Below are 14,019 nucleotides of genomic sequence, written 5' to 3' on the forward strand. Positions count from 1 at the left end.
AAAATATAAAAAGGGAAAAACATCCAAAAATTGAAAACTACATAAGTTTTTGGACCTTCCCTTTATGTTCATTGTTCCTTCAAATCAGCCTGGTTATTCCAGCCAATATATAGTGGCTGAGGAAACATTTGATTGGTAACGAGTGGGATAAACCTCACCATTCTGAGATTATGTTATACTATTAACACTGCTGTGCAGTGTAGCATAAACATACTTGACCTAGCTTTAAAGTAGCTAGTAGGTCAGGTCCCACTCACAATCTGGCCATGGCAGCACAGAGCTTGGACACAAGCTATGAAGACAGACTATGCAGCAGAGCAAGAACTCAGGCGCTTAAACCTACTGAGCCTTATACTGCTGACATTGCACTGCTAGCAGTAGCTTGAAGTGACTCAGTCTAACTTCAAAGACAATTACCCTGCAGTTGCAGTAGTTCAGATACCATCCTGAATAATCAGCAGCCATCAGGAAGCCTCACTTGGAATGACACAAATATCCTGATTGCAAAGAAACTCCTGGGCATTTATCTGCTGCTCTTACACACACATAACAAAACTTAATCACAGTTCACAAGAACAAACACATATAACTTGGCATGAAAAAGTTCAAATCAGAAGTTAAATAATAGTTCTTAAATACTAGAAATGGGATATTCCTGGAAGGCTTTTCAACAGCAATAGTAGTTGTGAAAGAAACCTAACTGCTGGTAAGATGGTTTTGAAAGAGATTATATAACATAATATGGGCAATAACAGGGAAATAGACTTCTATTAGGAAGTTCTTCTCTATCCCATACTCCTAAATTTAATTTTTTTTCTCTTTTGAGTAAGCTTCACTCCTCCCCAGGAGACACTTTGAAATAGAAAAGCACCGCTAGCATCCCTTCTCAAGGAATGCATGTTATTATTCACGATTTTCCTCCATGATTCCAAAATAAAGGGATTTATTACCCATTTCCTACCTGTCTTCGTAAGCTTGAGGACTGCACTGGTGCATTCTCCTCAAACTTGGCCAGTAACTGGGTTGCCATAGACTTGACTTTGTTCTGATTCCCAATGGCAGCATCAATTCTTCTCTCTGTCAGGGCGCTCACCAGTGTGGGCCTTTCTTCTCTGTAGCTTCGTGGGATGTCCTCCTAACAATCAGCAACATCAATATTTAACAAGATGCAACCAGATCACCTTTTCCTCTCTACTCCTGTGCTGTGATAAAGTTTTGTAACTCTCTAGAAAACCAATCTATTAGTCTGCACTTGAAAGCTCACATTTTCATCTCCTTTGGCATGTCATCAAAAGTTCTGCTAAACTTTACTTATCTTTTCAATCTTATTTGATACAGTTGCCTACCAAAAAGACCACAGTTGAAACACCCCCATGAATCCACTGACACAACACAAAGGCCTATCTTCAAACCTTCACTGAAAACTCACAGCACTAAATTTTAACTCGCTTGTACCTATTTGGCTATAAACATTTCAACTGAAGAATTGCCTCATAAGGCATACTAGAAAAATGCTTTTTACACTAACCAAGGCTAAAATTTAAAGAGGAATGAAAATTCTGACTATACTGCATGACTTTACAAAATGAAAGTTTTATTCTTGGTAAGTAAATTGCAGTAAAAATAGAGTATGGGGGAACTGCAACATTTCATTTGTTGTGTGCTATTCTTTCATAAGCATCAGTAAAATATTTGCACTACAAATAACTAAGACTACGCGTGACCTCTGAAGAATAATTAATTTTACCTTAAATAATATCTTATATAAACCCTGTCTGGATATAGAAAATGAAAGGACTGAAGCGGAAGCAAGGAACCTACCGTGTTTTCCTCCCTGACACCTTCCTCACTGTAATACTTACATCCTCGGATTGGCTGGTTTTTCTCCTCTTTCCTGCACCATCCAGTTCCTTTTCTTTTTTGTCCTGAAAATTGAAGGAGGAGGGGGAAAAAAAACCCCAAAGATAAGGATTCTCATACTTTTCTGGCCTGAGATAAATGCCATCGGTACACTTAAATAAGCTTTACAACACAATTGATTAATTCTCTGGGGTCATTCTCCATTTAAGAGGATTCTTACCTTCAAATTAGACATTCTGTAACACTTGCAAGTAATTGGGAACTGAGCAACCCGTTATGTTTCAATACAAAGTATATCCCCACATACTACCACAAGGCTAGGATTTTAATACTGAAATATACCACTAATTGAGAGTGCATATTACAGATGTAATTCTGCAGTTATAAATGTCATGTACTGTCCCATGCCAAGAGCTGATGAACACATGGTCTTTTGTAAACACATAGCAGATACACACTTACAGATATATTTTTAGTACTGCTGACTTGGGCAGCTGCCTAACAGACACAAGTGTAATCAAGACTGTGGTTACCTTTGGAGTGCGTTTCCGAGAGATGCTTTGTCCCAGTTTACTGAGAAAAGAGATGGGTGATTTGGTACTGGCAATTAGCGCAGCTTTTTCTTCTGCATTCAGGTCCAGACTATCTGTTAGCAAAAACAGGTAGGACAAGGGAACGCCAAGAAATTATTTCTGTGGTGCTATTTTTAAATACACAAATGAAGGACTCAGTGATTTTTAACATAACACTTTTTTTCTTAAATCCTCTGTACAAAATGATTGCAATGTCCAGAATGAATACCTTTCTCAGCTAATCTGCTTTTTCATTTTGCCAGATCAATTCTGCTTTCAGGGTTTATAACTACCCAGAATAACTACTGTGACTGTTTATTTACTTTCATATTTAAAGAGCATTATGATCATCAGTATTCTTAAGAAGAGTTTAGAGTTTTGGAAATAATACCGGATACACACCATATTTTTAAAAGGCTATTAAACACAAGGGTTTTTTCCCCACCAGAATGATAGACTTGAATTAAGATCATCAATAATAAAGAAACAGCTATAACAACATTATTAATATTTAAAGGTAGGCCATATTGATTTGTGTTAGGCAATTACATCTTTCAGTTCTAATCAAAGATCTTTCATTCCTCATGGGCCTGAAGTTACTCTCACCATTCACAGATGGTAAATAGCTAGAAAACCTGGCCAGTGTTTTGAAATTAGCTACTAAAAAAACTACTAGCAAGGCATCTCACATTAGCCAAGACAAACATTTTGTAATGTATAGTTAGTGAGTGACTGGTATGATCTTATGCAGAAGAAGCATGAAGATAACTGAAGCATTCATCACATTGATTCTGAAGCTGTCTTTAAATCTGACAGACCAGCCCCAAACTCCTTACCACTAGAGGGAATGGTGTCTTTGAACATCTCATAGAACTGTGTGAGGTACATCACCATGGACAGTTTATCTGGCTCTCCAACAGATGCCATTTCCTTTCCAGTCATAATGGGAGATATTCCAAACTCTTTTTCAGCGATGTCAAAGGCCAGTTGGTTATTCTTCTCCACATTGTGCTCATCCAAAGAATCAAAGTCTCTACAAAGGGCAGAAAGACAGCATGCACTGAATCAAGTAGAAACCAGTCCTCTGAAAGAACTCAGGGATCCATCTCCTTTTTTTTTTTTTCATCCCTCCAAAATCTCTCAAATTTATTTGCTAGCAACCTTTACATATTGCAGAGTTGATGCTACATAATTATGGTGAGCCTTGGCTCAAACATATTCTATTTCCATTTTTTGCTCCTCCTCCAAACCCATATTTTTCTTCTTAAAAACTTTATTATCCCCTGAAATATATCTTCACTTCCTCCTTTGCTGGAAGACTACTGTTTCCCCCTACATAAAATCTTCTGTGTGCTTGAAACTAAATTAAGTCTTCATTTTTGTCCTTTTTTATTCACTGATCCATATTTTAGTTCTGCTGGCTTTCTCCAAAACTTGTAGAACTATATAAAAATTATACTAAAAGCTATAGCTTGTAGAGAGTTATATAAACCATTTTATAGCTATTTGAACTCTCCACAAGCTCTATAGCTTTTACACAGAGTAGCTTGGGTTAACCTGAGTACATCAAAAGAGAAGTAATTCAGTGCACATGGAAGGGAATAACTAAGTAATTTTTCAGCATGCTTTACACTGGATTATGGCTTCAAATACAGACCTAGCATTTATTTTTATTAATGTCACTTTTGGAAGTTGAAGCCATTTCAGATTTCAATTAAAGTACCAGAATCTCTGCTCCTCCGACTTCTTCCAGCCACTGTTTTCCCATTCTAGAATCTCGGCACTGTTTTACCCAATACATCGTGTAAGAGGATGCCCCCCTCGCATCCAATCAGCCTGGTAGTGCACAAACAGTAGCAATTTAAACTGTGGGTCACTACTTGTAAAAAGAGCAGCCTAAAAGTCTTTAAAAAGAGTTACTGTTAAACAGGAGATTTATAAAGGGCTGTGTAGAGACTCATTCATGAGAAATTTAACTGAAGCTATGAACTATTCCTGACTAACTTCACAGAGAAAAGACCTGTCAGTCAATAATGCTTTCCCGTCAGTACCAATTTGAACATTAATTCTGTCAAATCATCCAGAAGGGAAAATGACAACACATTTATCTTCATATTCATCAAGCTATTATGACCTTCCACTCTGCTGGTGAATCACCATACGTTAGCTTCTATCAAGTTTAATTGGATTCATTTCAATCCATTTCTCCGTAAGTCACAAATGCATTCCCTCAGTCTCCATGCTATTAGTTCCAAATACCACTAACGTTCTGCTCTTCCCAGTTATTCAAAACAGCCAGTTACTCACATTAAGTCTGGACGGTATCTGTGGATAATGGCACACAAAGCTAGGCCGCTTTTCCATGACATTGTGAGATCTGTCACATTTACACCAGCATATCCATCAGTTTGCCTCTGGCACCAGCTGAGCAATTTACTAGAGCGAGCTACAGACTCTGTAAGAAAACACATTTTTAAGTAGAAATGTACATCATCTCTTTCATGAATTCTAAAACCAACATAAAAACCACGAATCAACAAATAAAACCTTCATGTAAACAACAAGCAAAACACAATGAGCAATACGGAACAGAATTCTTTTTTTTTTTTTAAGAAAATACTATCTATTTTAGATCCAAAAAAGGATTTTTAATTTGCTAAAAAGTAACTAAGTTATAACTTGCCAGGCTTTTCACTTTAGCCCTTGTAAAAGAGCCCCCGGAATTATAAAACAGTCACAAAGACTTGTTTTAAATACGATCAAAAGGATATACAGTAGCACAAATGCTCTCTAAAGCCCAGATATGCTACTTCTAATGGAAGAGCTACAAATGTACTTCTGCAATTTTTTCTTTTCTCTTGAAAGCTTTCTTTTAAAAGCACTGACCTGTTTTGACCTTGCCTTACCGCAAGATCTGATGAGATTACTGCCTAAAAGGACGCGGTTGCAGGCCAAAGAACAAATCAAAAGACTCCATAGCTATTCAGCAGTGAAAGGGAGGCTTAGCAGCAAAATGCCATTCTGAGAGTCCCCAAACACTATCTGGGCATCCAAAGGCAAGGTGTGCAAAAGGAAAAGTTCAACATACCCCTCAGGGTACAGGACAAGTAGACAGATACTGAAATGCTTATCACAAGGCATCTAACTTTGAGAATAATGCAAGCAAAGTGAAGTTTCATTTAGTTAAGTAAAGGAAAGCATGACCATGAAAAGACTGCACAAGAACTACCTTCTGTTATGTTTGTAAGAATTCTGAATTTACTGTTAGAATGAATTCAGGCTAGGATTCTACACTCTAAGTAAGGACATTGTTATAGGATAAAGGAGGTGAAAAAAATGCTTGCATAAGCAAATACACTTAGGAATGTAACAGTATTATAAAGTAAGGGAAATCAGGCAAACAAAAATATATTTAGATGTTAATTGAAACTTGAAAAATTGGAAAATCAGACTATCGATGAAACAATTGCTGGATACTTTTTCTAAACCAAGAGAGACTGGTCAAATAATACTTTAGAGCCTTGCTGCTCTATGTCCTGCACTGATCCAGCTCCAGAATACTGAAAGGAATGAAGCAGTAGCCAGGCCTACCATTCCGAGTCAGCTTTGGTGTCCTAGAGTTTACAAAGTTCTCTATTTCCAGGTGAATGTCTTTCAAGTCTCCTGTATTATACAAGTGGCGTACCTAAAATGACACACACAAAAAAATTACCAACATGCCATGTATCCAAGATCCATACAGAAAGAGCAGGACAAGAAGGAGCCATCCCAATGCACAAAAAGGAAGACAAGTACACTTACGTAGCAGAAATCTCTAGGCCAAGAACCCCAGAACAACAAAGAACAGCTAGTCAGTGCTGAACAGTCTAGCTGACTGCTGCTGCTCAGGGGATATCAAATTGCAATGACAGACTGCTATACTAGATATTACCAAAAAAATGCGCGCGCACACACACATGTACAGATTTCACGTATCATTACAGCAAGGTTGAAACTGTCACATCAGGTCAGTATCTGTTCCTAAAACATTAGCATAACTTCACCTACGGAAAGCCAATGCAGATTGCAAGCATGTAGAAGAACCGTTTGTCCAGTTACCTGCTGTGGCCGCAAGAAGTTGACGTTGATATTGGGATATCGGGTGGCGGGATCAATGCTGTAATGGCTGAAGTTTTTACTCACGTTCTCGGGGGTGGTCTGAGGCAGTAGCCTATAAATGCTTTCCCTTGAAAAAATAAAATTAAAAAGAAAGTTTTGGGGGTTGTTTTGGTTTGTTTTGTGGGTTGGGTTTTTTTTGTTTGGTTTTGTTATTTTCTGTTGTTTGGTTTTTGTGGGTTTTTGTTTGTTTGGGTTTTTTAAAGACATGCATCACTACTAATACTGCTAAGCCAATCCTGGAGAGATAAACATACAGATCAGAAATCTAACCACTTCAGCACTTGCCCTGTGAGGAGAGGCCAAGGGAACTGGGTTTGTCCAGCATGCAGAACAGAAGGCTCAGGAAAGATCTTACTGCTGGAAAGGTGATGGAAGTCTGGCTCCAACTTCAACATTATCATCTTCATCATTTTTTTTTAAATTCATGCAAATGGATTTTTAAATATCCATTGCGCCCTTTTTACAATTTTTAAAATGATACTATGGTTCCTGATGGTCAGAAGCTGCAGTTGCTCAAGTTTAAAATAGGTTCTGTTAAACCTTGCTTTTATTTCCTCCATCTTTTAATTACCCAAGTTCTGATCACTAAGACTTGAGTCACCAAAACAACGCTCAACCAAAGATGATAAAAACATCAAGAACTCAATACTCTAAAGAAACGAACATGTTGTTTGGCTTATATGAAATGAAGTAATCAATTTAGAAGAACATGAAATAAAAGTAGGTCTTAGCTTTCTTAAAAGAAAATCATAAAAGATGTTTACAAGATAACAGGGGATGGCAAGAATTTTTGTCTCTGGTACTTTAAAGGCACCTACACCTTTATCTGCTTTGCTATTGCAAGGCTGGTGACAGTAAGTCAGGCTCATATTCTTCATGTAGTATCATTAAGAACCAAAAAAAGACTTTTCGTGTGTAATCTGCTTTTAAAACTAGGACTAAGAACAGCTGCAACATTTCTTATTCCTCTATAAATATACTTCAGTTTATCAGCTCCTTAGGAAATTTGATTGAATTATATCCACAAGCATCCTCTAAAAACAATAACAATTTGTATCTCCCATTCTGTCTATATATTTGTAGTAGGAGAAATGGGAATTAGTGATGAGACATTGGAGGATTAGATCAGAACTAGAAGTATATTCATTTTCCCCATTACCTCTCTGCAAGAACTTCCAAAGGACTAGCTCCAAGTGACCAGCTTCGTACCATCCAAGCAGAGTCCATTGCAGCCAAAAATCCCCTGGCTATTCCAGTTCCCATTGGCCAAAACGGCTAATATTACAGTTCACAAAAAGAGCAGAGAAAGGAAAAGCATCAATTAGGGAAAAATTTAAACAAATATCAAGAATATATTCAAATGGTAATCTGTTGGGAAATTATAGCTCAGTAATTAGCTTAAAGCTCTACTCCCGCTGGGCTAGAGGAAGCCATATGTATGGTGAATTGCCCATGAGCTCCCCCAAAGCTAATGTTCCTCTGATTACAACAACAATTCATAGCCTGCAGTGCCTTAACAGCTTCTCTTAAAGATTGTACTTTTTAACCAATTACAAAATGCTAATTATTAACAGGCCTACAGTAGGTTCTGTAGAGAGTCTAATTGTCCCAATAAGAAGCAGATGAAACAGACATAACTTCAGAAAAAAATCTCTGCACACATTTTATTAAGCAAGATCATTGCCATCCTAAATATTCTGTTTTCCTGACACACCTACCCTTCCTTTGAACCTTCCACTTTATTATACAATAAACAGCAGCTTTCCTTATAGTAACTATCTTATAGGCAGTGCATGTTTTGGTGATGGAGGCAATGGCTTGTGCTTATGCTTCAGTTCACTGTTTACACATGATAAGTTTAAAACACAAACCTCTAAGAGACTATCCCCAACCAGTGCCACAAGTAACTGGTGGCCATTCTGCTCTCGCACCAGGGCTGCGTTCTCCGATGCATACATGCACGTGAAGTCAAACATGGCCACATCTGGCTGACCATAGTGATTGATGGCAAAGTCCAGGGATGGCAGCTGCTGATTAGTGGAGAAGTCAGCTGCTTCTCTGGCATAGTTTAGCAGAGCCTCCTGGTCCACATTCTCCCGTGAGAGTAATAACTCTGTGTCAGCATAATCCTGCCAAAAAGAAAATTAGAAGTGAAATAGCCTTTATTACCAGTTTATTTTAAGACCGGTATATACAATAGTCGGCATTAAAACTCCTACAAATCCACTGATACAGGTTTGCCCTCTAATTCCTTTCATTCCTATCTGTGTTTATGCTTCCAAGAGAAAATTTTACTGTAAACAGTGATCAGTCCTACCAGCATTTCTGGCTGTGAAAGGGCTAAGAAACTTCTGAGCATTTCTCTTCACACACTTCAGACAAAAGGCACAAGACCTCAATCTGTATTTATTCATTTGTGGCCTACTTTTAAATCAGCTTCTGTGAGAATTAGATATATTTCCAATACTGTCTTCACTCCCTGTTGTTTCATTCCCATAAAATGAGGGAAGCTCAACTAAGGTATCAACGGTTGTTTAAGTATATTTTAGCTTAACATGAAAGAAACCACCAAATCTACAAAGGAATACAAATTTGGAGAGGATAGATCTTGTAACACTCTTCTGATAGCCAAAAATATTTCAGAAGGGCATTAACCACATATATTTGTGGTCTAAAATACACCTATAGAAAAACATTATGTGGTGGAAGAAGAGAGTGTTTCCCTTCTTTCAGCATACTGAAAGCAAATTGTACCAAAATCTTATAGGGAGTATAAGAAAAGTTAATACCCACATGCCGTATCACTCCTTTTTCCAGCAAGCTCTGTTTTTTGGCAGTCATGACAAAGTAGTGTGTATCATCTTTGTAGTAGACAATGTTCTCCAAGTCAATACCTTGCAACAGAACAAAAGACATGGTAGTGAAGGAACAAGTTACATGTTACACGTAACACAAGCTCTATCAGAAGAAAGTAAATTGAAACTATGTGGTTAGAAAGCCTTAGAGACAGAACGCAAGCAGCTTTCTCCCATGCTTTTGATGATTTTATGACTTTAAAATATGAATCTTCAACAAAACCACAAACAGCACATTTCGCCTGCATATAGCTACCTCTTTTAAAAAATATATTTACCATCACTCTAAGGTTTACATTCAGATATGAAGTGCAGGAAACTGAACTCAGGATTCAGACTTTTCCTATTTAGGGCTCAGATTTCCTGAAAACCTACAGGGAAATAAGTTCTCCACTTCTGAACAAAAATGACACATACCTGAATGATACACATTTGCTTTGTACAGCTGTATAGAACAGCTGTAAAAATGGGGAAGTCAGATTTCAAAGAGAGACAGGAATGACTGACTTCCTTGTACATGATGTTCCTTTATTGATTAAACATGATACCCGAGTTACAAAGTTGTAATAATAAAGAGAAATAGTTTTCACTGGAAATCTGGCAATTGCTGGCAAACCTGTGGCTTCTCGTAGATCCTGGAAGAACTTCTGGTTGAATATGAAGGCCACACCGCTGATCTCTTCTACTTTGGCTTCAGCTGTAGTGTTGCGATTGATGAAGTTTGCTGTGATAGCAATTGCTAGTTTACCACGGAATTCTTTTCGGCGAAACCCTAGGGGAAGGATAAAGTAGTAAAACTGAGAAATAGAGCATATCTTCAGAGAACACTCAGCATGCCATAGACAGGTGCCCTCACAAAATAAAGAGAGTGTCCAATGAATTACAAACTCCTCCAGAGAGAAAGCAACAATTGCTTCATCAGAAAAATAAAAGCTCTTGTTTAGGAACAAAGGTCCCCTCTCTTTATTACCTCTTTTCCAAAACTTGCAACTTGCATCAAAAATATTAAGATAGAACTCTCTACTACACAGAAAAATGTTCAACACTTCAATTCCTACTTCCAAAAGTAAGAGCTACAACACTACTCAACCAATGAAAAAATGTAGGAAGAATTATCCTATTTGAAAATGAATTACGGACACACCATTACCTTCTAAGGTGTTCCTCCTGCCATCCCCTCCAATGATTACTTCAAACTCATACTCAGATACTGGATGGGTTTTTGGGTGGACCAATGCACGCCAACCTATTCCTGTTGATAAACTCCAAGTTAATGACAATATAAACAGTGTTCATAATAAAAAAATACATAAAACCACTTCTTACTATCCAGAATCCCTTCCTTACATCGTCGGTAAAGATACACTGCAGGACAGCTATATTGTTGACAGGGCTATTACTGACTTGCACAGTCACTTTGCGTGAATCAGAGGTAGAGACAGCTCCAGTAAAATCCCGTTGACTATTACCTTTAAGGTTCACTACAACCTTTATAGCTTCTCCGCTACCCAATTAATAGGATGCCAAAAAAACAAGTAAGCCATCATCTCCCATGGCAATCAGAGACAGGTTTCACAAAGATATAAAAAGCATAACATTGATCATTCATTGATATAAATATCTTCAGTGAATGCAAGGAAAGGAGTTGTTTTAAAAAGGTATCTTCTAAGTGTAATAGGCTGAAATATTTTAGATCATAAAATATATGATCTACTGTGTCGTGGTCTATTTCTGTGTTGCACTTCTAGTGATTTTGTTTTATATAGTAACTAATTTGGATTTGTCACTAGAAAGAATAAATCCTACTAAAAATTCAACAAAAGTGTATTAATAATTACTCTTGTTAATGGAGCATGAGGAAAGGACTTAAGCAGGGTTAAGGAGCAGGAGTCTCTGTATCCTACCATAACTTCCCCTTTACTACCCATTTCAATGCTACTTGCTTTCATTCTCCTGATCCTCTGGAGGGTAAACAAGCCCCTGAAATTCCACATTGACATGGATCTCTATTCCCAAGATCAAGGCAACCTTCAAAAGGATAAGCTGGAGCTGACGGATACCTGCAAAAAAGCAGATGATAAAGAAATAAAAAAAAAAGAGCACGAGTGTCCACGCATCTCTGTCTGACATTACTGATAAACCGATTTAAAGGCCAGCTGCTACTTTCTTTTTCCCACTGTGTTCCCAACCCTTCATCCAGGCAGCACTGGTGTGTAATATCACGGCATGCCAAGAAATTTCTATATAGCTGCAACCTCAGCCCTGTTCAAAGAATAAAAAGTAAACATTTTTTTTAATGTGTTTCAGTCCTCAAAGCAGCAGCAACAAGGGAAACAACCAGACCAGGCACTGCAGGAGAGGGAAGACAGCACAAGCAGGACTGCACTTGCAATCAACCTAGCTGTAATACTGATCTGCAACTTCATCCTAACACCTTTGGGTTAGTGAGGGCATAGTAAATTCCTCACCTTTGCTCCTCAGTTAATGTAGGTAGCAGGTACGAAAATGACAGTGTGCAAACTATTAATTTGAAAGTAGAAACCTTACTGTCATGTTTCAGATTCTGAAATTAAAAAAACACTCCACCTAAACACTAAATTTCAGCTGTGCTGAGATACAAAAGAAGACAACATGCATAAAGTACTAGAAGAATAAAAAAGACAAGAAATTGGAAGGGAAAAAGCAATCTGCAAGACTGAAATTGCAAAGATCTTCCAGTTTTACCATTTATTGCCCCAAAAAAAAAGCAGTGTTTGTGCCACTCTATACTTCTCACTTATGTCCAGTGGAGAACAGAGCTGGTGGGCAAAACCTGGCTGTGCCATGTTCAGTCAATTTTTGAAGAAGAAGAAGGGGGGGGGGGGGGGGGGGGGGGGCAAAAAAAAAAAAAAAAGCTGGAAAATATTAACTCCTGTTCCACCAACACATTCAGCTTTCAAAGGAGACTGGTTTCTCTGAATTTGAGAATCATCAAAATTTTTCTCAAATATGTAAACCTCTATTTAATCAAAACTTATTCATAGGCTCACAATATTCTTGAAAATATCTTCATCGCTCTTCCAAAAATCAAAGCTAAATTGTTCCTCCTTTTTCCAGATCAACATTCACAAGAATGTTCAAAAGCATTCACAGTAATTTTTCTTTTTTACAAGTCGCTTACAACACTCAAGAGAAACAGAATAATGTGGCAGCTGCAGGACTGTAACAGCAAAAACAGGAAAATTATCCATTAAAAAAAAAGTTTCAACCTTAAATGTACTATTTAGCATAGGAAAAAGATATGCCTCGGAAAGTAAGAAGTGTAACATGATAGATACATATTGCATGTGCGATAATCTCATGGCACAATGTATTTCTTTCATATCAAGGTCCAGCCCAAAATGCGCTATGCAAAGGTGAGACTGAATTGTGCCATAAGGACTTGAGAGCACTGATTGGTGCGGACTGAATTTTAATGAGTTACCCCATGCCCTCACCCACCTTTCCCCTGTGAAGAACCAGTGCTGCTGTGTCTAGCAGCGGCTGTACTTACTGATATGGTCTATGGACCCTGCACAGAATTTGCCGTAAAACTTTTTGGCGCCAAGACCCCTCAAGTCATGTATGGTGAACGGCCACAAATGCAGCACATTATTGCGGGAAAAGGCATCCCTCTTTTCTATGACCACCACCTTGGCTCCCAGGAATGACAGGTCGATGGCTGTACGAAGGCCACAGGGTCCAGCCCCAATTATCAGACACTGCAAAACAACCAGCAGAGTAACTTTACAGTCTCAGGAGTAAATAGATATTTTTACCACAGCTTCCAAGTATCCCACAGCTCTTAGGAGTAAGTGCTTTTTGTGAGCAACATAAGCTGAAAATTCAGATCAGTCTTTCTATTGTTACCTGCCATGCTCCGCCACTGATACGTTAAAGCAGTAACCGCAACCTGAAAATAAAGCATATCACAGAGCAGCGAAAAGTTTAAAGAAGCAGGCAAGTAAACAGCCTGTTTAGAACCCTTGTTTAAGAAGAGCTGCCAATGTGCACTCTCCAAGCTATGTAAGAACCTGGAGAACAGCAATATTTCTGAAGGCTTTTCCTTCCCCCATTCCATCAACTGAATTTTTCCTAAAAAAAATTTAAAAAAATAAAAAAAAATAAAGGTAATGACAAGTTTTCCTTTCATCTACCAAAGCCTGAGGTGGCCCTTCTTGAGAAAATCTTCAGTAACGCTAAAAATTCCTCATCATCAGTGAGTACCATAGCAATGGCTATGGCAGATAAATACATGAGATGCTGGTGTTTTTATGAACATCATCATTTAGAGTAGCACAGATGATAGTCAAGTCAGAGCACTCTTATGCCTATGCTGGTGCTTCTACTATTGCAGCAAAGGAAACTTCAGGAAAGTAAATATAATATAAATACAAACTTTGTGTGACTAGACAACTTTTATCAAAATATGACTTCTCCAACCTAACTTTTGTCATATCAAAGGTCTTACATCTTCTCAGATCTTTTTCCACTCCACTCACAAACACTATCAGAGGCTAATAAACAACTTGAGAATGTAAAATACTTGCATATCT

General features: G+C 37.9%; 1 protein-coding gene across 13 annotated transcripts in view; it reads right to left on the bottom strand.

Annotated features, from left to right (window-relative positions):
• MICAL3 (microtubule associated monooxygenase, calponin and LIM domain containing 3) overlaps positions 1 to 14,019 on the bottom strand; it is a 165,252-nt gene that overhangs the window by 91,242 nt on the left and 59,991 nt on the right. For all 13 annotated transcript variants that reach the window (XR_008578420.1, XM_054835262.1, XM_054835437.1 and 10 more), the window contains exons 3-16: positions 12,978 to 13,185; positions 11,389 to 11,505; positions 10,596 to 10,697; positions 10,062 to 10,217; positions 9,384 to 9,484; positions 8,462 to 8,719; positions 7,750 to 7,865; positions 6,531 to 6,657; positions 6,024 to 6,117; positions 4,740 to 4,887; positions 3,269 to 3,465; positions 2,394 to 2,506; positions 1,863 to 1,925; positions 962 to 1,135 (exon numbers count right to left, since the gene is read on the bottom strand). Coding sequence is in view for 12 of the 13 variants with exons in the window: in XM_054835262.1 (XP_054691237.1) it covers positions 962 to 1,135; positions 1,863 to 1,925; positions 2,394 to 2,506; positions 3,269 to 3,465; positions 4,740 to 4,887; positions 6,024 to 6,117; positions 6,531 to 6,657; positions 7,750 to 7,865; positions 8,462 to 8,719; positions 9,384 to 9,484; positions 10,062 to 10,217; positions 10,596 to 10,697; positions 11,389 to 11,505; positions 12,978 to 13,185 (1,974 nt within the window). In the remaining variant the exon portion in view is untranslated. The remainder of the gene's footprint in view (positions 1 to 961; positions 1,136 to 1,862; positions 1,926 to 2,393; positions 2,507 to 3,268; positions 3,466 to 4,739; positions 4,888 to 6,023; positions 6,118 to 6,530; positions 6,658 to 7,749; positions 7,866 to 8,461; positions 8,720 to 9,383; positions 9,485 to 10,061; positions 10,218 to 10,595; positions 10,698 to 11,388; positions 11,506 to 12,977; positions 13,186 to 14,019) is intronic.

The sequence above is a fragment of the Grus americana genome, chromosome 1, assembly GCF_028858705.1.
Source record: "Grus americana isolate bGruAme1 chromosome 1, bGruAme1.mat, whole genome shotgun sequence".
NCBI classification, from domain to species: Eukaryota; Metazoa; Chordata; class Aves; order Gruiformes; family Gruidae; genus Grus; species Grus americana.